Raw genomic sequence first — 26,528 nt, forward strand, 5'->3', positions numbered from 1 at the left:
AATCGGCTCACATAACATGCAGCTGCTCGCTGTTATTACCTTTTTAGAGGACAGCAAATAATGTGATAACCTCTTGTTGTAACTTTGTGTCCTCGTGTCAGTGCTGCGGTTGCCTGTCTTCATGCTGCCCCTCAGTGGCAACACAGCGAAACAACCCGCTGAACGCGCCCTCCCGTGAACCGACTCCAGCAAAGTCTCACCTCCAAACACGTCACCAAAGTTTGGGATTTCACCAGAAAATACGAGGATAAGAATCCCAATAATTGCCAATGTGCCAATGCAGCCGGAGATAAATAGCGCGGAGCAGGAGGAGATGATCAGATCTCACTCCATATCTTAATGGGATCCTCTCACACGCCATTCCCATTAATGACCAATCCCCCAATTATGTAAATCAGAGATCGGTCACTAACAGTGAGAACTTGAAGTTGCTCACATAAACACCAACAGTGTCACATTGCTGAGAGCGCTAATTGGCCACTACTTTTCATATAATTGCAGCGGCTGGGGTCACATCCTCGGCTGACCTCTCCTTTAAGTATTGTTTTTCAGCACACAAACAGTTAATAGAGCAATTAAGATGGTGCTCACAAGCACCACTTGTATGGGGGAGGGGTGGTGGGGGGTATCATTTGGGAAGACTGGGAGGCTGTAACAGTCTGAGGCCAGAGGGACTTGGCGTGCGAAGTGCAGGAAACTGCTTCCATCCTGGTGTGGAGGTAAAAGTAGTGAATTCATACACCTTTCACACACACACACACACACACACACACACACACACACACACACACACACACGATACATAACCTTTATTTTCTTTGACCACAGATTTCAAAACATTTCACTGAGGATAACAGGTTCAATGAGCAATAAGTGGAACTTACCACACAGAAAATTAGCGGACAATTACAAACCGAAAGAGGACAAACATTAAGTTCAATTATCTCAATCCAAATATTGCTGCAGTCATTTACACAAAAGTTAGCAAGCTAACCTACTTGCCCCAGCCTGTCCTTTATTGCAATCCCACTTTTTACCACAAGGTGGTGTAGTGAGTCACTCCAGCGCCAGCAAACGGCAAATGAGCTCATGACATGGTGTATCATTCCCAATAGCATCATTAAGATTTTATTCAATACAATATTTAAAACGGTCACCCTCTTAAACCAATGGCCTGACGTCACTTTTTCATGTTTTTCCCCCCAAAAAAGGAACCAAATTTAGACCATTTAAAATCTAAAAAGAATATCCATGATGAAAAATGAACCAAAATGTCTTGTGATTTGGGCTAATGAAACACTCTCAACACTCTTTAACACGAACTATGAATTTTACTGGTGCTGATCAGCATCATCATGAGCTGAAAAAAAACCAAGTATTTCAGTAAAAAACTACTTTGGCCATCAGTTCATTGAGGTATCGATATGACAACTTCACTACAGCACAGCTGAGTGAAGGTAAATGTGTGAAGCTATAAATGTAATTTTATCATTTCTTCATGCTTTGTTTTTTGACCGTATTGAATGAACAGAGAAACACTGATGAGGAGTTGATCTGCGGATCAATCAAAAGTGTTTGCACAAACTGCACAATAACAATTGTTGTTACTGTCTGTATCAAAAAACTGAAAAATATTACCAAACATATTCAGAAAATGCTCAGAAAATGAAGCAATTTGAAATCATCGGTTGGAAAAATAAGCAAAGTAATGAATCAGGAGAGCAACACATCAGCAATTCCTAAGAGGTTGCATTGCTATTTGGATGAATCTGTGAGACTTGTTTCTCATGGAAACAAAACAGCGCCAAGTCTTTTATTTCAGTATTATCTCTTGTTATAAAAATACCATAATATCCAAATATATACTTTTCCTTGTCAGCTGATGTAGAGACAAAGATTGGATTGTAAACACGACAGGGTCTGAATAACTTCTAGCAGTCAACATCTAAATCCGCCTCAGCGAGGACAGACTGGAGGCTACAGTGACTCACTACTGCCCCCCACAGCACAGATGTGTTATTGCAACACACAGCACCTTTAAGGACACTTCACAGTTGTTTGTTTTACCAGCATTCAGAGTGTAAAAAAAACATTGATGTAACAGCTTTTAAAAGTACAATACTTTTTTTCTTACATCATCTTTCATGCAATAAAATGTGTCACGGGTATAAAAAAAAACAAAAAAAAACTCAACAAGATATGTTGAACACATCCACAAGTCATCTCACTAATAAAGACCAAAAATTAACATTTAATCCCACTATGAATGTGTCAAAAGACTACTCCCCGGAGAATGAAGAAGAAGTTTCTTATCTCTTCATCTCCCTCCTACCACAGACTTTGCCCACCCTCTATGACTAAGTTATGCCCTGTCATGTAGTCGGAGGCGTCAGATGCCAAGTAGACCACTGCAGCTTGCAGGTCTGTCACTTGAGCCAGTCTACCAGCAGGGATATCTGACAGCCAGCGCTGCACCAGAGGCCTCAGACTCTCCGAGTGGATGAGAGGGGTGTCAACAATCCCCCTGAAAAGAGGGAGACAGACACAGTGAGTGAGAGGGGGGGAGAGAGAGAGAGAGAGAGAGAGAGAGAGAGAGAGAGAGAGAGAGAGAGAGAGAGCAAGGGAAAAAAAATCCCCACAATGGAATCCGACAGCATCACAGTTCAGAGCCAGGAGTGACAGCCTTGTTTCAGAGACACCTCTTTGGTGACAAAAATAAACCCAATTATCCTTTGAAGAAAGGGCACGGCGTGGAACCTCTGATGATATTTACTGTGGGACTTCTCAGGAAGAGCCCACGGGTGCGAGGGGACGTCTGGCATCCTTTCTGCTCGTAGCCTTCGGTTAACTCCTCAATGTACTTCTCCACGTCGACTGAAACCTGCTCTTTTGAAGCCGAGCTTGTATTTAGGTGGAGCCATCACACTGGAATAAACACGTCAACACAGCTTCCGACTCCTCCACACGATCCGCGTGACAGCGACTAAACGCCGACCAGTCCCGAATCACTGTCCGCCGCGTCCCGCCGCCTTGATATGGAATCCCAACATTTGGCTAAATTAGCACTTCCAAGGAGCGTGTGACACCTTGGTTAACGTATTCCACCTCAATTATATTTCTCTTCAGCGGCCCTGTTATCTGGAACCTTTCCTGGCAATCAGAGGTACTGTTTTCCCTCGGCCAATTTTCTAGATAATGCAGCTTATCACCGCTGCGGCTAAAGTTGCCAATGGAATCAGGCTCCAGTCAACCTCACGAGCACTAATTGTGTCCCCCCCTTTTTTTTATGCATATTTACCGACTGTCACTTCAAAGAAATCAGCGGCCCATTGAGACGCCCGGTTAGCGCCGGAGAGAGAGAGAGAGAGAGAGAGAGAGAGAGAGAGAGAGAGAGAGAGAGAGAGAGAGAGAGAGAGAGAGAGACAGAGAGCGAGAGAGAGAGAATTGCTTCTTTGCAAATTAAAATTAGCAAACAAGCTGCCGATAAATAAAGCGGGGCGCGGTGCGTGTCTCTCTGTGTGAGGGCTTTGTTCTGGGGCTGTGACTGGGCCCGGCTCGCCCGGCGCCACCGTGCGGATTTTACTCAGGGATGGCTGGCTGAGGGATGCTCCACTTAACACAGCAAAACCCTCCATCACACATAAAGCCCTTTCTCCTCTTTTCTTCCCGGCGCTCGGCTTCACAGACAAATAGACACAAACAAGGCGCTTTTGTTGCGCCAACACTCGCAGTGAGGTTGCAAATTTGATTCCCTAATTGAACGGAACAATTAGAGCAAGTGTTTGGTTGATTCATCCCTCAAGACGTCATCTAATTAAGCACTGATGCATTGTTTGAGGACTTAAATTAGTGCATCGTTTCTCAAATGGGGCCCTCCACAATGAAAGCAAACACACTAATCACCCGCTCCTTTAGCAGCGCGGCCAACAGGACTGTGTTTTGGAGAGAGAAGTGGAAAAGAGTCCACACTCACGGTGAGATGCAGTTGACTCGCACTCCTCTGTCGATCCACTCGGTGCCCAGCGTCTGAGTCAGCTTGACCACTCCGGCTTTGGAGGTGTTGTAGGAAAGCTGTTTCTGAGGATGAGGAACTACGAAGGAAAGGAAACGATACGTCAGGATTATTGCTTTTACCACCATTTTTAGAAATCTCCGTTTCACTTTTGCCCATTAGGTGGCAGTAGAGAGTCTCTGCAGTACTCTGTGGTCATGCCAGTAGCTAGTTTTGTTTACAACTCAGCTCCCGTTTACAGGACGACGTTTTGAAAACGATATTGGTTTACATGGAAACAGCAGACACAATGAAAACAATGTAGTTTTCATGTAGGGCCGCTAGAGGGTGCTCTTGGTCTTTTTAATTTTTTTTTTAATGAAACCACACATACAAATGCGAAGAACAATACAATGTGATCATTAACACAGACAGTACACAGACATTCATATGGACAGACGACCAAGTTGACTTGTTAGTTTTATAGTCGAGTCACCTGGAATGTCCCAGGAGGATAAGGGCTGGGAGTCATGAGGCTCCGGAGGTAAACATTGTTTTTATCGTCAATCTGTTCATGCATGTTTCAGAACAGTTGACAAAAAGAGACTTTGAGCGTTTTCGAAAAGTTCCACCTTGGAAGGCATTATCAAAAAGTCATGTTTTCAGTGATTTTGACCACAAACCGAAAATGCAAAAAAAGGTTTTTCATTGCCATTAGAATGTTTTGTAAACAGGCCCTGATGTCAATGTGACTGAGGATGAACTAGATCAGGTGTGTCCAAAGTCTGGCCCCGAGGCCAATCACGGCCTGAGGTCAGATCTTATTTGGTCTGCATTCCTGTGCCCCACAAATATTACATCTTAACACAGACTACATCCATTTTTTTTTTTTATTCTTATATTGACTGCATGATCGTGTTGCAAACAGCATGTGATGTGCAGATTAATGCTCTCATTACATTCTATGTTTTACAACAACAAACACTTTTTCCCAGAGAGAATGACAGTTTGTTCACCTTCAGCGCGGTCAGAGAACATTTTAAACTGTTTGAAACAATTTGATATGAAACTTTCAAAAGGTCAAATTTTTTCTTGACAAAAGTCTGGACACATAATGACGAGACCACAACCACCTTAAAAATTTAAATAACACATAATGTAAAGCTTTGCTATGTCTAGAAAAGTTTGGTGTTATATTGCATTGAAGTGTTATTAGTATAATTTATAAGGATAAACATTTTATGCAATTTTTAACAGTTTTAGTAGCTGTGTTTAGTGGTTTAATTCATTTTTACAGACATTTTAACAGTTTTAACCATTTTTCCTCCAGGTTTTTAGTTTAGTAACATTTTTCAGCAATTTTAGCCATTTGGGATGTTTTTTCCTTGAAACATTTTTGTAATTATTTTTTGTCTATTTGATCAAAGAGAAAATAGTCAGAGTTTGGTATAAGATGAAAATGTTTATGAATATTAAACCTAGTTGAAGCTTCATGGAGCCACTACAGGGGGGAGATGATACACATGCGTCTCCTGAGCAGTGAGATGAAGGCCTTTGGACGGGATGCTCAATTCACCAAAATGCACAGGCTGGGTGAGATGAGAACCTTGCGATTGGCTGCTTATGTTTTTGTATAACACACTGAAGTCCTTTCACGGCAGCTGCCACCATTGATACGTATGAATGTAATCAATGTAATCGAGTACAAAATGTTTAAAAATGCTCAAACAAGCTCTATACAAGTACAACATCCTCACTGCCTTTTCTTTTATCAGCTTATTTCAAACATTCTACCTCAGAAAACACAGCAGACTGGACCTATAAAGAGGGCTTAGAGCTTATGTGCTTCATATCATGTGGTTCCTTGTGGATCTACATACAAGCTCTTCCATTAGCTGCCGAGGACTCTGCGGATGAAGCCGTGTAAAATTAATTGCTTATAATGTCCAGTTATGCTCTGTCCTCAGCAACAAAGGCGGGGAGCCATTTGTTTGCCTTGACCATCACAGATGCTGCACACTGCATGGGATGCCGGGACAGGGGCTCATTTTCTGCCGGTTGATTAATCATCGCGAGGAAGGCTCCAAGTTACATACAACTTTAGTAGTTAACCTCGTCACCCGCCGATCTGACTGCCAAATGGCTTCAGTGTGAGGCCGGGATGATAAATACCGGCCAGCTGCGGAGAGCCAGAGACCCCCGTCCTGGGGAGAAAATGCTGGAGCATCCCCACGTAGGAGAAATAAAGCACAGGGTCGAGGCAGAAAAGTTGGATGAAGAAATAACATGTAAAAAGGGTGGGACAGCGGCGAGCCAAGGAGGGGTGGGCGGAGGGGGAGGGCTTGAGAGTGGGATTGTGCGGGAGTGTGGCAAGATAGCAGAGCAAGGTAAAGGCTGGGATGGGCCGGGCTGGATAAGGCGAGGCTAGGACCTCAGAGGAGCAGGCGAGGAGGAGCAGAGCCCAGGGCTTACACGCAGATTGAAGGTGAAATCCGACTTATCAGGACAGGAAACACAGCTCAAAATGCCTAACAGCACTAATCCTCGCTCAAGACCTGATGATACGGCCCCAAAATACCATTCAGAAAATGCCTTCATCCTTTAAATAAACCTGCATTGATGTTTTTCGCCGTCTTAAAGAGCAGTAATCCCCAGAGAAGGGAAAAGGAGGTAAAAGGAGAGCATTCTCCAAAGCCCTCTTTAACATTCACCCTGCTACTTATTGCCCGTTTCAGGCGGGAGAAAACATGGTCTTTATCAGGCGCGCCTTTACATTCTGAATTCTTCTGAGCAGATAAGGAGTTCAAATGATGCTCTCTTTTCCCAGAATGGTGCTGCTGCGTGTAATGTACATTACTATGCAGCGCAGATCTGCAGGTATGAGTGTGAGAGTCCCAAATCCCCCAGTAAGGTCAGCGCGCAGCCAGAAAAGCCATATCAACTTAGAGTGTCTTTGAGTTGCTGGCCATCAAAAAAATAAAAAATAAAAATTGTTGATGGTCAAAGGTCATAAATAATGGATTCAAGATCACCTCATGAAGCAGGGACCGTGTGTGTGTGTGTGTGTGTGTGTGTGTGTGTGTGTGTGTGTGTGTAAGCGAGCCCACAAACGCAGGCGTTCTCTCCAGCAGATGGACAAAAAGCTGTCATTGTGCATTTTAATTGGACATTTACGGCCGCTTTTTTGGGCTTCCACTTGGCGAGAACAGGTCCCATCTGATTACACATTATGACAATATTATAACAGATGTCCAGACCAATAAAGTAAATTCCTGAAGGACTGAACGTAATGTGAGTAATTGATCATTTTCTTTATGCCGGCCTCTATTTACCAGCATGCTCCTGTTTTACAGATTGCCCCTGCAGTCGGGACCGGGGCCCATATGGCACGGGCGCTTTACTGGCGATTTGACTACACTGCTGATGAAGTGTTGCTGCTCCTCTGGAGGAACCTGTTGGAGGCAGGAACATCGCAGCAGAGACTTTACAGGGCTTTTTCTTTTTTAAACTCCAAAAGTGTCTTCCGCTGTTCAAACAACGCCGCTGGCACAGGCTGAGGTTTCGCCGCTGCACAGGAACCCTCCCCTCCCAAGTTGGACCTCAGGTTGCCTTCCACATCCTCCAGACTGCTCCGCAGAGAGGGGATGTTTATTATGATGCAAAGGCGCCTCGGCAAGACGCAATCACAACACTTTGTGTTTCCTGCCGTGCTGACTGTATGCAGGGGTGGATGCGTCTGCAGCAAACAGTTTAAGTGGGGTAAAAGTTGCAAAGAGGAGAAAGGCTGCCTAATCCGGTTCACGTTAAGTTCCTCACAAACGGGGGGGGGAGAAGAAAAGAAAGCCGTACTTTCTGTCCCGACGATTAAAAAACTATTTAACACTCCCCCACACAGCCGTACAGCACAGATGTATTTAACTCACCCGTGCCCCCCCCCCCCCCCCCCCTCTCCCGGCCCGGCTCTCCACGCCGAATGGAGAGATTAAAAGCAGACATGGAGGGGCTCTGGAGAGAAACCGGGGGAATAGAATCATCACTCACCTATTAGACTGGCCATGGAGGCTGTGTTGATAATCTTGCCGTATCCTTGCTTCAACATCACTCGACCTGCAGCCTAAGGCGAGGATTCATGGGGGGAGAAGAGACACATTAAACACCTGATTATTAAAGCTGCAGCTCAGATCAACACAAAAACACTTCACCGTACACTTTCCTTTTTCTTTTTTTCTTTTTAAAAGCACGCTGCAGGATGTACTGTACATGTCTGAGAGATGATTTCAAACTAAATTTAGATCCGACGGAGGAGACGGAGCCGGTTGGACCGTCAGTAATTAGGTCAAATTCTAACTAGTTTGGATAGAAATAGACTGCTGAAGGAAGACGTGATCAGGAATCAATTTAGTCCTTTCAGCATATTTTTATCCTCGTGTTTCACTCACACAGAAATATATGTGGGCGATTTAAAAAAAAAAAAGGCACTTCTTTTTTATTTTTTTGTTTTTATTTTAACATAGCATGCATAATAAAGAATCATTTAAAATCAGAAATATTCAATATTTTAGCCATGTGGCCTCGCATCATTCGTAATTATGGTATCGTGCGTGCGTGCGTGTGTGTGTGTGTGTGTGTGTGTGTGTGCGTGTGCGTGCGCGTCCACGCCCGCACTTCCCAGTTATTTGATATCTCAGACGGAGCGACCGAGGCATGGCCAGGAAAACGTTCCCGCTCTTTTAGCTGCAGAAACAATTAAAAAGCCCAGTAATTCAGCCCAAAATGAGCCGTCATAAAACCTGAAAGTGGGAGTCGGTTTTATTGGCTCGTGAATATGTTCGGCTTCGTGGAGGATTTTTACAGGACAATATGGTTTTGTGTCAATATTTGCTTCCCCGGGTGCTAAACTGTGAGCTCTTTTTAAATTTGTCTACAATAATCGGGTTAATAAACTAAGTTTTCTTTATATTAATCCGTCAGTATCATCTATAATTAAATCCATTTGATTTTCCACCTGATCATTTTTTTTAATTGATGGCACATTACCTGTTTTTTACACTTATATTGTATTTGGTTGGTTCTAATGATAAAAACAAAAGACAAAAAAAAAACAAAGAACGTGTATTTTAAGGATGAGCACTGTAAATGTTTTCATGTCCTTTTAAGAAGAAGCACTTCAATATTTACCTCAATCTTTGTACATAAACAGGTTAATTCAGTTACAAAATCACTATTTAGGTGAAATCACCAAAGTACAAATTTCACAGGATGTGAACTGACCAGCGCTTCCATTTTAAATGGTTTTTTTCCTGCATCAAAAAATAATGTTCTATTTCCTTATTTTATTTCCTTACTTGTTTTATAAATAATCTGTTGGTCTAATAGTTTAATTTAATTCCAATCTCCTCATTAGAACAAATCTGCAAAAATAAATAATTTTGGAGCCTGTATTTATTACAACGTGCAGATATTCCCCCCTGGGCTTGCAGCTGCAGTGCGTCTCACACACCTGGCAGCACATGAAGGTTCCCCTCAGGTTGACGTTGAAGGTTTGGTCCCACTCCTCCAGGCGGGTGTCTTCACTGGCCGAGTTCATGTTGACGCCGGCATTGTTGCAGGCGATGTGGACACCCCCCCACTTGGAGACGATGCTGTCGATCATCCTCTGCACATCGTCGGGTTTGCTGATGTCCGCCTTGATCGCGGCTGAAGTGATCCCTGTAATTCAATAAAATAATTAATTCAGATTTCATTGTATGCATTTCGAAAAAATAGGAAAGCTCATCTTTTAATTTAAAGAATTTCTAAATTTGTTGAATATCTCGGCTTGATCACCGGCTCAGAGGAAGACGTTAGACTTTTTAGCTTTTATTATGCTGCCATCTGCTGGTCAAACACAGCAACTGCTTCTAAACTGGAACTGAGCGTCTGCTTCATCTGCTGTTGTTACTAATATCAGTTTAATGATGAAATTGTGTTTTTCCTCAAAGGAAGTGTCTATTTTGTTGGCATCAGCTGTTTTAATGTGATTTCTTAATTAAAAATGACAAAATGAATCAACTATGACACCATAAAAAGTGGTAGAAAATGTTCCTGTAATAACAGGAAATAGCACAAAAAAGAGATGTAATAGGTTTAATAAGCAATTTATGGCAAAAGAAAAAGTTTCTTTGAACTCTTTTAGAATAACATAGTGTCTTAGGTGAATACGCCACACTAATGTTCATTTGTTATATTTAGGTGCTTCCATATCAGATGAACTAGTGAGCCGAAGACATTTTCTTCACATGAAGTAACGAATATCTGACTTATCAGAATTCTAACTGTGTCAATTCCATGTTCAGGACTGTCTTCAACATACAAATGCAATATGAACACATGCACAGCAAGATATCCACTGTATTTTAAACAGCCAATCTGGAGAATTACTTACAAACATGACCACTGATGTGAACCGAACAAGCACAGTGGGACTGAGTCTGATTTTAACTAAACTCTGCAGGATGTAACCAGGATCAGCACGGCTGTTTTCAGGTGTGTGTGTGTGTGTGTGTGTGTGTGTGTGTGTGTGTGTGTGTGTGTGTGTGTGTGTGTGTGTGTGTGTGTGTGTGTGTGTGTGTGTGTGTGTGTGTGTGTGTGTGTGAAAGAAGATTTCCCACTACAGTACTTGTACTCCTTTTTACATTTCTAACCAACAAGTTGTTGGATTTACTGGATTGATTTTTCATTTATAGCAGTTGAATTGTCAACAAATGTGCAATAAAGTGAAAGTTTCAGGACCCTTCAACATCCCTTAATGAAATAAAAAGAATCAGCAACTTTTCAAATTGAGTCAGTTTAAACCTGGGACAGTGATTCCCCCTGGTGGTCTACAGAGATATTGCAGGCAGGTTAGGAGAAGTCATTTACAATAGCTATAAGTACTAGCAATACATAATATAATAATTAATTCATAAGAAGAATAACAACAGTACTAGTAATTGCAATAAGTACTAAGTACCATTTTCTTTTAGAATTCAATTTTGTATTCAAGTTAAATATTACTGCAAATATAAACAGATGTGTTTTTGTCAAAAATGCTCAAAACTGATAATCCAGGTGCTTAAAGTCTGTCACTCTTCATTTATCTGACCAATCTTCAGTTTGGCCTTGAAGTTAGTTTTCTATTGGGTAGTGTGGCTCCCTCTGACCTCAAGCTACAGCTTACTATGAGTGTGAAGCAGACTCCTTGAATGCTATGAATCTTTAGTTCCCCCATCAGGAGAGTCGGACCCCCCACTGGTTGGGATTCACTGCTCTATGTGACCATTGCAGGTTTAAACTGCACCCAGTTTGGCTGTGGAACATTTTGCTTGATTTGGGATATAAGGGACAAATTGAGAAAGACACATTTAAATGACCAAAACTGTTTAAATGACTCACATTAGGACAAAAAGAGACATGTTGTGACGGTTCTCAGGGCAAAGTGGACAGAAGAGGGTGAACGTGGAGAAAAGCTGCAGTAGTTTTGGAGTGAAGCCAAATTCAAATTTCTAATAAGTTTTACCAACTAAAGTGTGCAAAAAGTTAAAAACAGGACCCACAGTAAAAAAGACAGTGTTTGGGCCTGCTGAGGGCTGACAGAATACACCATAACTCCCCGTTACCTTTAAGAAGCAGCTCCTCTGCAACCTGCTCAGCTTTCTCTTGATCCACGTCCACCACCGCCACTTTGGCTCCGGCCTCACCCAGAGCGTGAGCGAACGCTCGGCCGATCCCCTGACCTGCACCCGTCACGTAGGCCACCTTTCCATCAAGACGCATCCGTTCCAAGATGGAGCAGCCTCCGACGCCACGGAAAACCTCATCGTCTGTTATTTTACCCTAAAATAATTAAAACAAAAACAAAAGAGGCAGCAGACATGAGTGAAAAGCACGCTAAGTCTTGGTCCGTCGCTGAGTTTCTTCATCCTGCACCTTTCTGCTGGAGCCCTCGGAGGCCGCCGACATCCGCCGAATCAGACTGATGCCGTCTCGCAGAGGGACGATCACCTTTCACACAAGAGGAGCTCCGTTAATTAAAAACAAAGAGGAATGCTGCTCCGACCGAGAGCCGGAGGCCTACCTGCTCCACCCGAGGATCGGCAGCGATGACCTGGTTGAACTCTCGGAGAGCGAGCCCGTTGTCGTCCGCGGTGTCTTTGAGGTAAACCTTGGCCTTGTACAGGGAGTTATCTACGCACAAGAACCCGCGCAGCCGCAGCAGGTTGCTGTCCAGGATGAAGTTGTAGTAGTTGATGTAGTTGGTCTTGTCGGCGTCGATGAAGACCATGTCGAACTGCTCACCTGCGGCAGCCAATTCCTGGAAGAGGACGGGAAGGTGTTAGAGAGCAAACCACGCCCCCCTCAACCCCCTCAGGTCCGCCCCCCTATTGCTGCTGAGCAGACTGATCTCTTCTGGAATTAGGAGACGTCTCCCACGGCGGGTTCATTGTTCCACAGAGAGACGGGCAGAATGCACAGCGGAGCTTCTGGTGAAAATGAACAGATTTTCTCCAGTTTCATTCGATTTGTCACAGTCGACATGTAATTTGTATTCCTTTGACTTTTGTACTGAGACGTCATTATCTGAACACATAATCTGGATAAAACCCGGATGAGCCAGGCAACGAGTGACACCGGCGGCATTGAAAATGTGCGTCTTGTTTGCGTTCAGATATTTTAGACTTATCCAAGACAGATTTATATTCTCAAAAATCCATCAACTACAAAGTAACAACTGTGACATCAAGTAATCAAACTGGTATTTCAGGGATCAGATTTCTGAAAATAACCATTGAAGAGATTTATGATCAAAAACAAATAAATCTGGAAGCTTTTAATTGCGGCAATTTGGAAGTGGACATTTTTATCTTTAACAACTTTCTTGAACTTTTCTTTCAGTATTTAAATTAGATTTTTAAAGTTTGCCCAGAGAAACTTTCATAAAACATTCACACAAGTGGACCAAAAAAAACTAAACAAACAAAAAAGCAACATCATGAGGCATGAGAACAATGTAGAAGCACTTTGTATTGCTTGTTGCCGAAATGTGCAACACAATTAGAGTTTCTTTGGTCTCACATACATGATAAATTTAAAGAAGAAAAAGCCCCCAACTAACACGACAACATTCTAAGTAGAAACACATAACTTTTACGTTTCTGTTTAATAAAAGTTTTGTATTTACTCAGCAACGTTTTCAAAACAATGTCCGTTTATACAGAAACGCTGAAAATGATGTAGTCAGCATGTTGGGCCACTAGTTGGTGCTGTTGGTTGTTTTTGTACTGAACCCACACACACAGGTGGACAGAGAGTAATACACTGTAAACATTAACAACGTGGAGTACACAGACAGTCATATGGATAGACGACGAAGCTGGATTGTTAATAACTATTAATCGTTAACTATAAAACTACCAAGAATATGAACTGGGACTCAGAACAATCTGGAGCAGAACCAGTATTGATTATGACCGTGGTGCACATGTGCAGTAGCAGCGCTTTCAAAAAGTCGCATTTTCCCCCGTTTCCGTGGAGACGAAGCATTTTCAAAAAGTTCAACCTTGGGAGCCGATTGAGAAAAAAGAAAGTTGTGTTTCCAGTGGCTCGGACGCCAACAAGAGTTCTCTTTTGTCAAGTGAAAACATTGTCATGAAAAGGGGGTCTTAAAGTCTCACAGCAACATTTGATGCATTTCCGAAACACACGGTTATTACAAATTAAAACGAGGAACCGACTCAACACACTTTCCTGAGGTTTTGCATGTATTTGCAGACTGGATGGGAAAGGATCTGCTCTGACGGATCACGTCCCCGCTCACCTTCAGGGTGTCCATGGCGGAGCCGGTCTTGACAACAATCTTCCTGCCGTGTGGAGACATGTCAAAAATGGGCTGTGCGAACTCTTTGAGGTACGGCTCCAGCTCGCAGGCCACGAGGCGGCCGTCCTCGGGGAGCCCCTCGGCCATGGACAGAGCGCCATAACCCGTGAACATGCCGATCTCCAGCACGCGCCTGGCTCCACTCAGGTGGACGAGCATCTTCAGGGTCTGACCTGTCACACACACACACACACACACACACACACACACACACACACACACACACACACACACACACACACACACACACACACACACACACACACACACACACACACACACACACACACACACACACACACACACAGGAGAGGTCACCACGGCCACTCAGTGGACACCACACTGCAGATCCACACACACACACACACACACACACACACACACACACACACACACACACACACACACACACACACACACACACACACACACACACACACACACACACACACACACACACACACACACACACACACACACACACCTTCCACGTGTCCAGTGATACACTCCTTTGGAAGCTTGAACATGGTCTTTCCATCTTTGTGCACTTGATCCCAGTCATGAGAGACCGTTTTCCTACAAATCAAGCGCAGAGTTAACATTTCAGAGAGCTTTGTTGAGTGACAGCAGAGCGTGAATACACACCTGTAAAGCTCCGCCAGGGGCTCGCTCTCCCGCGTGGTCATCTCCTCCAGGTAGTCGTCCAGACCCCGGGTGATGTCCAGAGCCTTCTGCAGGCAGCTCGACAACTCCTCGGGGACATTCTTACACGTGGCAGCGATGTCCTTCGCTTTGGTTAGTAGAGCTGCTACTATTTCTACTGGCGTGTCGGGAACTGAGGGAAAAACCAGCAAAACAAACATTTTCTCACTGAACTGATGAGTCTTTCCTCAACTCACTGGTAAAAAAAGGAAAACTGAGAAGGACGGTGAATGAATTCAACATGGATCAAAACTGGCCCGCACTACTGACTAATTACTTGGTTTTGACAAAACAAAAAAAAGGTTATTGTGTTACTATCTAATCACTGGAGAATAATCTGAGCTGTATGTGGCCACTAAACTGGAATGAGTTTGACAGCTGTAGGAGAAAAGACATAACATCCACTAGGGGGCAATAGTGAGCTTCATTGAGAAGGTGTAACCCAAAGGTCAGGGGTCAGGGTGAAATATCTTCACACAAGCATTTTGTTTTCATTTTTAGATTTTGCTCAAATTTAAATTTCACCATGAAATGAACAATTATTAAGTTAAAACGCACATTTGGGGAGGTGCAGCGTGATTCGAGCTATGTGAGGAGGGATGGTCGCACAAGTTCAGCGTAATATCGTTACGCAGCGGTGGATAAAACTACTGTTAAATCACATATACTGTATAAACTGTTGTTTCAAAAGAAGAACAGTGTCAACCTTGGTCAACTGTATTAAAAAGCATCGGGAATATTTGGAGTTCATTTAAAAAAAATAATAATAATAATTCTTTCTTTTAATCTCTTTTCTTTTTACTCTTATTTTTTCAAAAAAATTGGAAAAAAATAGATAATTTCAATTTACCTGAATGAACTATATATCTGTTCAGTTTCACCATTTTGAGTTTATAAAAAGTCCACTACTTGTTTTTGAACTAATGTGAAATAGGAATTTGCCTTCTTCAAAGTATTATCGTGTAATAATGAATCCAAATTGTGGCCCAAGTCATAAATAACCATTATGATTTAAAACAGAGTAAAGTACATGGTCTAACTTGTACTTAAGTATCAGTAAAAGTAATTACTTGGGAAAAAAATACTCTTAATTACAGTGATTTAATTATTTGGAATGGTTGACTTTAACCATTAAGGTCATATTTTTCATTCATTTTAAAAAGAGTTGGTTTGTTTTTTATTGGAAAGGTCAAACAAAATCACACAATAATGTAACCTGGTCTATGTTTAACTCTTCAACATCCACTCTAATCAAACAAAGGCATTTTTACCACCTTGCAGACAGACTCATTCTCTCTTGTTTCATCCACATGGACTCTAAAGTACACTGACTACTCTACATTACTTTGCAGTAACTAATACTAACCCAGCTAGATTCTTCAAACCACACATGGATTCTTTAAAAGCTGATCCAGAATACTGCATTTTCAACATTTTAAACCAGGAATGTTTAACTTGTAAAACAGGACTGAGTTTATTAAAATGTTGAGCTGAAGACCTTAAAGCTAAAGCTTGTCAATCTTTAAACACACCGACTCTCTTTTTCCACTTTCTCTTTGATTCTGGTGCAGAATCTTTGAATTAATCCAAGACCTCCACTCTGAGATATACCCTGACTGATTAAACTGAACCTGGATTATTTGGATTGAACAGGTGAATTAATAGTTTGACTAAACGCAACACACGATTTGCTCTAAGAAACCAGTTTGTTCAGGAGTTCAACCCAATTTTATCTGAACATTCATTTGTACTTCAAATCAAACTTTATGTGTATGACAGGTTTCATACAAAACTACAACACAGAGTGAAGAATAAGAAGTAATCCCGAGAATGAAAACGAAGCGCGCGCGCGCGTGCGCGTGTGTGTGTGTGTGGTTCCTCCAGGAGAGGCAGCGGGGACACACGGTGAGGTCGCCCCGGCAGACGCGGTTCAGCGCCGGCCGCTGAGAGCTCCGGTTCCCCCCTCTCGGTCTTACCTTTGTCGGCGGACATGCTGAGGGGCGTGGCGGCTCCGGGAGCTCTGCGGGACGGAGGGAGAGCCGCAGAGGAGTCGGTGGAGGAGTTATATCACACAACGTGTCACCTCCGCGGAGTGGTGTGCAACAAGTGGGCGTGGCCGAGCGGAGCGTCCCGTCGGCCGGGGCACGTGACGAACGCTCGTGCTTTTCCGTAACTCGCGCGCGTTATCGAACAGCGTGTCGTAACGTTTCATTGCGGAACCTCAGGGTGCTTATCTGGGACTTCGGGTTTTTATGTAAAGCCTGTGATACATTATGGAACGTGGCTCAGTTCAACTGTTCTGAATTTAACCGTAGGAACATCTTCAGATAAGTACCATCTATCATCCTGGCAGCTCAATAAAACTTACAGACCATACAAACTTGCACTTGGAGTCAACGTTTGTCAATTAGGAGTATACATCTGTAATTTGTATTAAAACAACTGTTTTCACAATATGTGGTTTGTTCATTTTATTTATTTTGAAATATTTGTATTGAAATTATGTGGCATTTTATTTGTATCTATATTTTTCATAAACGTGTCTTTCTTCTGTACTATTTCATTATCATGGTTTAATAAAATGCCATTTTATACATTTGTACTCTGATTTGTTTTTTGCACATTGTAACAATGATGAGAAAAGTGCTGTTTCGTTAGGATCACTGTTGTCATTAATAACAATTTTATACACAGCAAATCTGAAAAGAATCACTTATGGAAAGAAGATTACTGTTTGCATTATTCAAAAGACATTTCAGGCAATTGTTATTCAATTCAGTCAAAAGTAAATTAACTATGGTCATTTTTAGAATGTATTTGTGTTTTGTTTACTCTTTTTTGTCATGAAAAACTGTATTTATTTATTAATTATTATGCTGTCTTTTTACTGGGCTGGTCCAGTTGGTAACAAATTGTAGTGTACGGCCCCAATACTAAAATTAATGAATATTCATAAACTTACAATTTAACAATGTACACTCATCTAAAGATATACAAGCACATGGAGTGTCTAAGTCTTTCAAGCTTGAGATGCACCATAAGACATGAAGGTGTCAGGATAGATTTCCAGTGAATCACAACTGCATGTCATGCTGTAGTAAAGCGTTCCGCAGTGTTCCTGTAAATGCAAACATTCAAGAAACCTCTCCAATGATGCAACCGGGGGGTGTATTTGTTCACCACAAATAGTGGAGAATGTTTTAAAGTTGTCCGAGCAGAATGATGGAAGTTTAGGGCAGCTCCAACATGAAACGGTCCAGAGTGGCTTCATTCTGGTGACAGCAGAGGAAAGTCTTATCTACTCTGGGGAACATCTCTGCATATTATTCATACTTAAAACATGAGCTGGAAATTGTTTCAAAAGCTGGAACACAACCGGATGTGTGGTTTGTCATCAAAACAACAGTAATGTATGTAAAGTAAAAATATTTTACCCAAAAAAAACAAGATTTAAGTTGATATAAGAATGTTTATCTTAACTATAATGTATCATTATGGATTTTTTTTTAAAATTCATTCTGATGTACATTTCTGTCTTGGTTTGTCATCAATTTGGGCAACATCCCAAGGACAGCTGTGGCGACACCGTAGCTTAGCACCACCGGTGAGACTGGTGTGGATGAATAATGGTCTCTGTAGGCACTTTGAGTCAGCGTGAAAAAAAGCGCTATATAAATCCAAACCATTATTATTAAAAATATAGACATTTACATCACATATATTTTGTGCCACAACAAAGAAAAGTTTAAATTTAAATGTTATCATGGTAATGTTTTTCCAGTCCGACCCACTCAAGGTGCAAATGCGATGCATGAGGCTCCTGAAGTAAAACTGTAATTGTACTATTAAATATCAACCACTTCATTGAAAACGAGGGTAATTCACAAATTTACGTTTTATCAATTGAAATTTCGAGCAGTGCAGTAAACGAGAAGCTGCTTTCATGACGTGAAATACATGAATTTAAATGCGATCTCTTGAGCTTTCTTTTAGCTCTAATGTGATCGTTAGAAACTCTTTGCACAGTTTGGTGGTCGGATGCTGAATCTGGAGGATTATTTATTATTTAAACAATAACCAGAAGGACTACTTTCACTCCATGCAAGTTTCTATTAGTTTGCATCAAATAAACGGAGGAACTGCAGAACTTGACTAAAATGGCTCTACTCAACTTTACATCTATAGCACGAGTGAGTTTGATTGAGAAAGTAAAACTACCGTGTCGGCTGGTTTAATTGAGTGAGTTTGTCACACATCTTGTGACCGTGGATGGTGAAAATGTTCAAAAAAGGGGTTTGTGTAACTGCGTTAATGTTCGCCTGAGCTTGATGGAAAAACACTGGCCCCCTGTTGCTATTGAAGCTTGTTGGCACATGTGCAGTTGGGGGCAATTTCAAGTGAAAGCGTGAAGACATTAAGTTGTCAAGTGAAGCGTTAATTTGCTACCACTGACATTCTTGTCATTGTTTCCTAACGAAAGATTTTCAGTTCAATCCAAACACGATAAATGTTGGGAAAATTGTTGTGGTTTCCAACATTGTAGAGGTAAGAAAAAAATATACAAAAAACAGCTACACGCTCCTCGAGTGAAACAACATGTAATTATTTACCGTACCACGTGTTAAGGTCTTCTGGATTGTTCTTAGAACGAAACCAACTCGTCATTTCCAGGAGCAGAAACTTGGCACATGTTCATTAAGATGTTGCGTTATATTACTCCAGTGTTACTTTGCAGGTGGATCTCGTGTCATTGTCTAACAGAGACTCAACTAAGATGCTAAACATTATCGCTTCTTTATAAATCTCAATTGGGATTGTGTTGCACTGGAATGGTTAAGAAAATTAGTTTGCATAATTTTGATATTTGCACCACTGCAAATGGGCCATCTACTAAAATAGATGAAGTTACATATCAGTTAACTATCTCAAGCTATTTAGAGTACCCCCTTAAAGTCTACAGTATTTTACTGTCAAATCCAGCTTTTAATCTGAATACTTTATTTTCCCTTGAAAAGTTAAACTATACATAATGATCGCTCCATCTAAACTATGTGCAACGTGGCAAAACTATCTTTAAAAACCCACCTTGATTTATGTTCATTGTCTTTCCCCCCCGAGGGTAAAAACGTCCGAGGTGCTGATGGATTAGTTAACTGAAGTCTCAGCTTGACAGGTTCTCAACAACACCTGGAGTCAACCTGAACATGTGAAAAGCTCTAAAAGCAATGACATGGCTCGACTTATTGAATTTGACGTTGCTTTTCGTCATTAGAGTGAGTTCAGTTATAACAGCTCAGAGGAATCGTTCAAAACCAAGCAGGAATAAAATGTAAATGCACACAAACGTGTGATCTCAATTGGTTTTAATAGGGGATTATCTTGCCAAGGCCGTTAGGCTGATCATTTAAACATTCAAAAATGAAAAATAACAACTTTGTTTTAATCTGCTCTTAAAGCAGAAACATTTCACCCTGAGGGATTTTTACAGCAGCGACAGAATGAACCTGATGCTTTGTTTCATTCCTCAGCTTACAGAATGTGGCTACGCCGGGCATAATGCCGTCACATTTTGTACTCCGGCGATGGTCGTCGGGTTTGTAAAAAGTATCTGCACGCTGACAAACGTAAGTAGCTGAGACAACACGCTAACAAAACTAGCAAACATGGATGTAGCGTAAACAAACACTTTGGAAAGTGTCAGAAAGACTGTGCTGCTCTAATGGAAAGCCACTTGATGCAGCTATCAAACACATTGAAACACGCCTACAAACACAACCTGGCGCATGTGACATGTGCATACGATAAATAAGATGTAAATAAACATTTAAAAAAAAAAAACACATATCACTGTGCAAATGTATAACATTTTAATTGCGTGCAGGTATACCAAACTACAGTAATAATTCTTCAGAATCTTTAAATTAAATAATTTGATGAGATCAGATTAAAAGGCCTCAGTTTTAACAAATGAACGTTTTGATGAATATCATAACTGATTATCCCACACACTTCACAGTTAACCAATTAGTTCTGTGGCCATATATAATCAATAGCATGTCATGCTGTTATATAATGGCGATACATCAAGGTAAAGAAAAAGAAAAAAAAACCAACCCAGCAAAACTGGTGTAGCCACACAGTTACACAAAACTTGTGTAAGCCCACATGTGATGACATGTAAAGCAAATGGCGGTGGATGCTCCGCCCTGCGTGCGAGGCATCCTTCATATACGATATGCTACTTAAAGGCCTCCTCAGGCAGCAGGCTTGTTGAGGCTCTCATTAGTTTCCTTCACACCTGTAACCTCCAGCCATCACTGCAAGAATGGGAAAAACTAAACAACTGAACAACACAGAGGAAGAAACAGAGTATAGTCTAGTCCGGGTCAAGGGTACGTGGAGATGCAAAGGGGGAAAGAAGATCAATAAAGGCAAAGTTGACTGTGTCTCGGCAGCAAAAGTGTGAGTATAGCATTGCTACTTGCAGACTTGTACGAGGTTTTCCAGTACTCCACTAATGCTTGCTTTCTGTAATAACCAGCACTTTTAAAACAAATGCTTCTCAAAGTATTTAATGAACAACCTGTAATCCATTACTGGATCCAGACAGAATGAATACATACACATTAGAAATAAAACTGGTTTTAATGTAACACAAAGGTACTGTTAAAATAAAGGAAGCACCAATAAAATACTTTAAAATTGGTTTTCTTACAGCAGATGTGCACTCAGTGACTTCTTACATTGTTTTCATTAGATTTATTTTTCAGTGTCTTTATTCTCATGTGGACTTTAAAGGAGGTTTTGCAGTTGAAAGAAAAATTAGAGATCCCATTTGAAGCAAAGAGAAATCTTTTGTAGGGGATTGTGTTTGAACCAGGTTCTCAAGTGTCACTGTGATAGCTTTCGTGATTGTAGCCATCCTTGACCTTTCATCGGAAAAAAGCTCGGCACCCATCATTGTTTGCACTCTGCACACAGTCAGTCACATAATGGCCGTTGTTTTTTCAACATGGGGCCTCCGAGGGGATTACCTCAACTGCAGGGTGTCGTTTCCTATTTCGGATTGACATATACATCAGTGTTGGTGGAAAAAGTAAACCAGAATCAACTGATATACACGTCCTCATTCGCTGTGAAGGGGAATCTTACTGCTGCAGTGGCTCAACAAAGTGTCACCTTTATTAGATGAAAAGGTGAACTGAATCAGGTAACAAAGAATTGACACCTGGAGGTGAGAGGTGAAGGTTCTTCGCTGAAGTCAAGCCTTGGCCTGAGGTCTTCATGTTTCAACACCTCAGGTACATCAAATAATGGAATGTTTGAAACGTAAGGGGCAACCTTCAAGCCGGGAGGAGAGGCTTTGGTGGCTTGACAGGTTTTATTAACGCACTGAAGTTCAGGATAAGTCTGGTTGAAGGAGGACATACTCATTATTCACATGGGAAGAACTCATTCATGCTCATTGTTGATGCACTAGCTGGTGATTTTATAGATGCTGATTCTCAAAACCTCCTAAACTAAAGGACTTAAAGTCCTGTTCATCAGTGAAGAGATATCAGTTTATTGCAATGAGCTGAGCAGCCTGTACTGCTGGGACTGTGTAACATATTTGTTTACTTTAAACTCTTTGGGGGAAATAAGACTATTCATTCATTGGATAATTAAGAAAATTATATCAAAGTGCTTGTCAGTTTGCATAACTGACCAGATATGAGTTTAAAGTAGCTTTTTAAAGTAATATTGATCCTAACTGTCAGCATGTCTGCAAACTTCAGCATCTTATTTAATGAAACTGCAGCTGATAATGACCAGCTTGGTTTTAAATGTCTCTCTTTGTCGTGACTAAATGTTGGATTGGAGCTCACAAATCTGCTCCGTCCTTCCAAGACACATGACAGGCTTTTAGAAGACGTTTCTCTAAAACTGGGGACACATATTTTTATTGATTCAGATTGAGCAAGTTTGGTTTGTGCATTCCTGCTGAAAGATAAGAAAGATTCTAACTCTATTCTCAGTAAATATGGTTTGAGACCTGTGGCCAGTCAATAAAACCTTTTGCTCAATGTCAAGGACAGGAGGAGCCTCCCTTTTATCTTCGTGACATTGGAAGGTTACTGTGTAACTTTGTTGGAGGTTTGCTTATTGCTTGAGTCCCCTAATTAAACTAAGGCACAGATTTAGTTCAGCATTTATGAGTCCTGCTATAAACTCACAGCTTTACTATCATGGTTAAAGACATCCTTGATTATACATCTGATTTTAATATAGAGTTACAATGTAATCTGCAGCTCTTATGACGTTTTTTGAGGGTGATTTTCAGGCGACTAATGCAAGAGGACTGTCTATTCTTCCACAATAGGCAGATGAGAGTATTGCTATACACTGTAATACCCTCTTTCAGGATGTGAGGACAAGTCCAATAACGTAAACTATGATTTTTATACAGCAGATCTCTATTAAATATGAGTGTATGTGTTTTGTGTTGCAGCTATGAGAGCACCACAGAGAGGGGGATGACCTGGACAGTGGTCAGCCCCATCGTCTTCAAATATAAGGTAACAGAGACCCGAGGCCTGCTGGACCCCTCCAACGACACCCTCCTGCTGGGCCACATCACGGATCCGCAGCAGCTGGATGACATTAAGAAATCCAACAAGCCAATCAGGCGCTTTGTGGTCATTGACCAGGAAGTGGACAATATCTACGGTTCCAAGCTGACTGAATACTTAGAGGCCAACAGTGTTCAATTCAAGGTCATGGCTTTACCCACCACTGAGGAGAACAAATCCATGGAAATTGCCCTGAAGATCCTCGAAGAAGTCAACAACTTCTCCCTGGATCGCCGCACTGAGCCCATCATCGCCATCGGTGGAGGGGTGTGCCTTGACATAGTGGGCCTGGCCGCATCCCTCTACAGGCGGCGCACGCCTTACATCAGGGTCCCTACCACGCTGCTCTCCTACATTGACGCCAGCGTAGGGGCAAAGACGGGGGTCAACTTTGCGAACTGCAAGAACAAGCTGGGCGCCTACATACCACCCGCCGCTGCCTTCCTCGACCTGTCCTTCATCCAGAGCGTTCCCCGGCGTCAGATCTCCAATGGGCTTGCAGAGATGTTGAAGGTATGCGAGAGTGTGCTCGTCTTCATCAAACATATTTTATGTTCCTTCCCTCAATCTTTTTGCTTCGTAACTCTGTGCAGATGGCCTTGATGAAGCACAGAGGGCTCTTCGAGCTTCTGGAGAAGCACGGCTGTATGCTGCTGGACACCAAATTCCAGGCTGAAAGCTCCATCTATGGGCACAGCAGCGTGAAGGTTGCGACACAGGCCACTCGCACAGCCATCGTGACCATGCTGGAAGAGCTTGCGCCAAACCTTTGGGAAGACGACCTCGACAGGCTTGTCGACTTTGGCCACCTCATCAGCCCAGCATTGGAGATGGTAAATAATCCGACACGGCAGTAATGCAAAGCTCCTTTTGTTCCCTCTCGTCTAACAATGTGTCACGTTTCCTCTTTTCTCTGCAGAAAGTTCTCCCATCTCTGCTGCATGGCGAGGCGGTAAACATCGACATGTCCTACATGGTTTTTGTCTCCCGTGAACTTGGCCTGCTGACAGAAGAAGAGAAGCAGAGGATCATCAGCTGCATGGTGGGGCTGGAGCTGCCGGTGTGGCACGAGGAGTGCACTTTAGAGCTCATACAGAAATCTCTGCAGGACAGGCTGAAACACTCTGGAGGCCTGGTCAGGATGCCTCTGCCAGTTGGTCTTGGCCAAGCAGGTAAGACATCTTCTAGTCTTTGAAAACTACATGTTTAACTTCTTCTGTAGAGTACAATATTTTTCCAAAAAATTTCTTCACTTTGCTTCTTCTGTTTTTTTTTTTTTTTAGAAATTTTCAATACCACACCGTACGAGATCCTGCACAGAGCATTTAAACATTGGAGTGATGAACTGAGCATCTCTTCTGACAGCAGCTGTGATTCCTAATCTGCACTTTCCTCTGGAATATCGTAGGTTTACATGTTAGGGAAGTTTATATAGTATTTTGAAAATTAGTTTTTACACTAAGGACAGAATACTAAATTTAATAGTATAATTTTTGTTGTATTGTCAAATGTGGGGAAGCAGTATTTGTTGTACTTGTAATTGTACCTTAACAGGATTAAACCTGTGTAAATAGCGTGTGTGTGTGTGTGTGTGTGTGTGTGTGTGTGTGTGTGTGTGTGTGTGTGTGTGTGTGTGTGTGTGTGTGTGTGTGTGTGTGTGTGTGTGTGTGTGTGTTGAAATGATTTCAAAACCACTTTTAAAGTAAGCTAGACCACATCAGCAGGTCAAACTGGTAAATGCTCTCAATAGCAAAGCAGTGACTGAAAGTTATTTTCTTATACTATTGATGTGCCATATGGAACTTCTTCCTGTATCTGTTTCATTCTAAAAACCCTGGAATGTTTCATACAGACCACTGCCATGTGGTTGGTTTAGGCCAGACCTTTTATATTCATCCTTTAATTGTTGGGTTTATGTTATATGGTCAAATGTATTATGTATGTTTCATTAAAGATTTTATCATAGTCTTTTTTTCCAACACCGTGAATTCAAATGCATTACATAGTGCAAATCAGCTAAGTTTTATAACAATGATAGTGGTAATACATTTCACTTATAATGAGAAAGTGCTACATGGGGGAATGGTGAAATACCAAGGCCAATACAATTATTATATACTCCAGAGAAAGATGGTATGGAACAGTTGGAATGTATTGTAGTGTGAGTATCTGTGTCTGCAGGTTCAAAAACAAATTAACAGTGAAAATGGCATTACCAATAAAAAAAATACCAACTCCAGTTCTATGATAGTTTAATCAACAAAACCATCAATCATTCATTTACACCATATTATTCAGGGTAAAGCCTGGACAGGATAAGAGCCACTGAGGGCCTGTTTACACGACAATGTTTCACGTGACAACACCTAATCCACTAAAAAAAAAGGAGTGTGTTTACACTAGGAGTATGCCGGGCCACAGAAGGGCGCTGTTGCTTGATTTTGCAATGAAACTATACAGAGGTGTGTGCAGAGAACAATACACTATAAAGGTGAAGAAAATGGAGAGCAGCCGACCTCCGCATGATCTGAGCCCGGCTGCCAGAATCTGCTGCATCCGTTCAGTTTTTGCACGGTGACACCTGCTGTTCAGCTGTTGTAAATAGTAAAAGTCAGCCACGCTTGTGTTCAAACAACTGTCTAATTGACGTCACAAAACCGCAGTAATTGTGAAACAAAAAAATTTAACTTTCACGACGACCGATTGACAATGTTATCTTTATTTTGAAAATTATGGGTGTCAATGATAACATGAATGCACTGCAAGCTACGTCTTGCAATCGTCTCATTTCCACATACAGCAGAACAAACTACTGTAACACTTACTAAGGAGAAAATCCTTCACTTCATGCAACACTTACATTCAGCATTAATAGTGTGGATGCCATAAAAACAGATGAATGACGTGATAAACAACGCAGGCCGTGCAGATTCTGGCAGCCGGGCTGTTTTTGGCACGACAAAAGTTGGGTGAGTCTCAACTATAAAACTACTGATATGGACGATAAAACTAGAATACTGACCGCGAGTCATACCACAACATGGCCGCCATGTTTGTTTACAACTGGATGAGGGAGGGGGAGAGATGTGCATGCGCAGTAACAGGCTCTGTAGCCTCCATCAGTCTCTGCAGGAGGGATTTGCACCGTGAAAGAATCTTTCCACCTTGGGAGCCGGATTAAAAACATCACGGATGCAGTGCATCCGCACACTGGTGTCGTGTAAACGGACCCCCCAAAAGTGAAGAAAGTTTTGCGGACTCGTGTTCGTTGTCGTGTAAACGGGCAGCCTAAATCATGCTGGTTCCTCCACCTCCCTCAACAAAGGGA

The 26,528-nt window shown here is 41.9% G+C and overlaps 2 protein-coding genes across 2 annotated transcripts; one reads left to right on the forward strand and one right to left on the reverse strand.

Moving 5' to 3' along the window:
• Positions 1-792: 792 nt before the first annotated feature.
• LOC308109192 (uncharacterized protein) lies at positions 793-16,687 on the reverse strand. Its single transcript, XM_080462614.1, has 11 exons — positions 16,565-16,687; positions 14,532-14,721; positions 14,371-14,462; positions 13,827-14,059; positions 12,087-12,323; positions 11,939-12,013; positions 11,629-11,845; positions 9,492-9,700; positions 8,033-8,105; positions 3,974-4,091; positions 793-2,524 (listed from the first exon to the last, which is right to left on the reverse strand). Exons 1-11 carry the CDS (start codon positions 16,578-16,580, stop codon positions 2,329-2,331), a joined length of 1,656 nt encoding a protein of 551 aa, XP_080318740.1. The 5' UTR covers positions 16,581-16,687; the 3' UTR covers positions 793-2,328.
• A 4,226-nt stretch (positions 16,688-20,913) lies between these two features.
• On the forward strand, positions 20,914-24,581 carry eevs (2-epi-5-epi-valiolone synthase; the record flags this gene model as incomplete). Its single annotated transcript, XM_080462314.1, has 5 exons — positions 20,914-21,050; positions 23,080-23,713; positions 23,794-24,033; positions 24,120-24,372; positions 24,484-24,581. 5 exons carry the CDS (start codon positions 20,914-20,916, stop codon positions 24,579-24,581), a joined length of 1,362 nt encoding a protein of 453 aa, XP_080318440.1.
• Positions 24,582-26,528: the final 1,947 nt, after the last annotated feature.

The sequence above is a fragment of the Lipophrys pholis genome (genome assembly GCF_963383615.2).
Source record: "Lipophrys pholis genome assembly, chromosome: 4".
In the NCBI taxonomy this organism is placed as follows: domain Eukaryota; kingdom Metazoa; phylum Chordata; class Actinopteri; order Blenniiformes; family Blenniidae; genus Lipophrys; species Lipophrys pholis.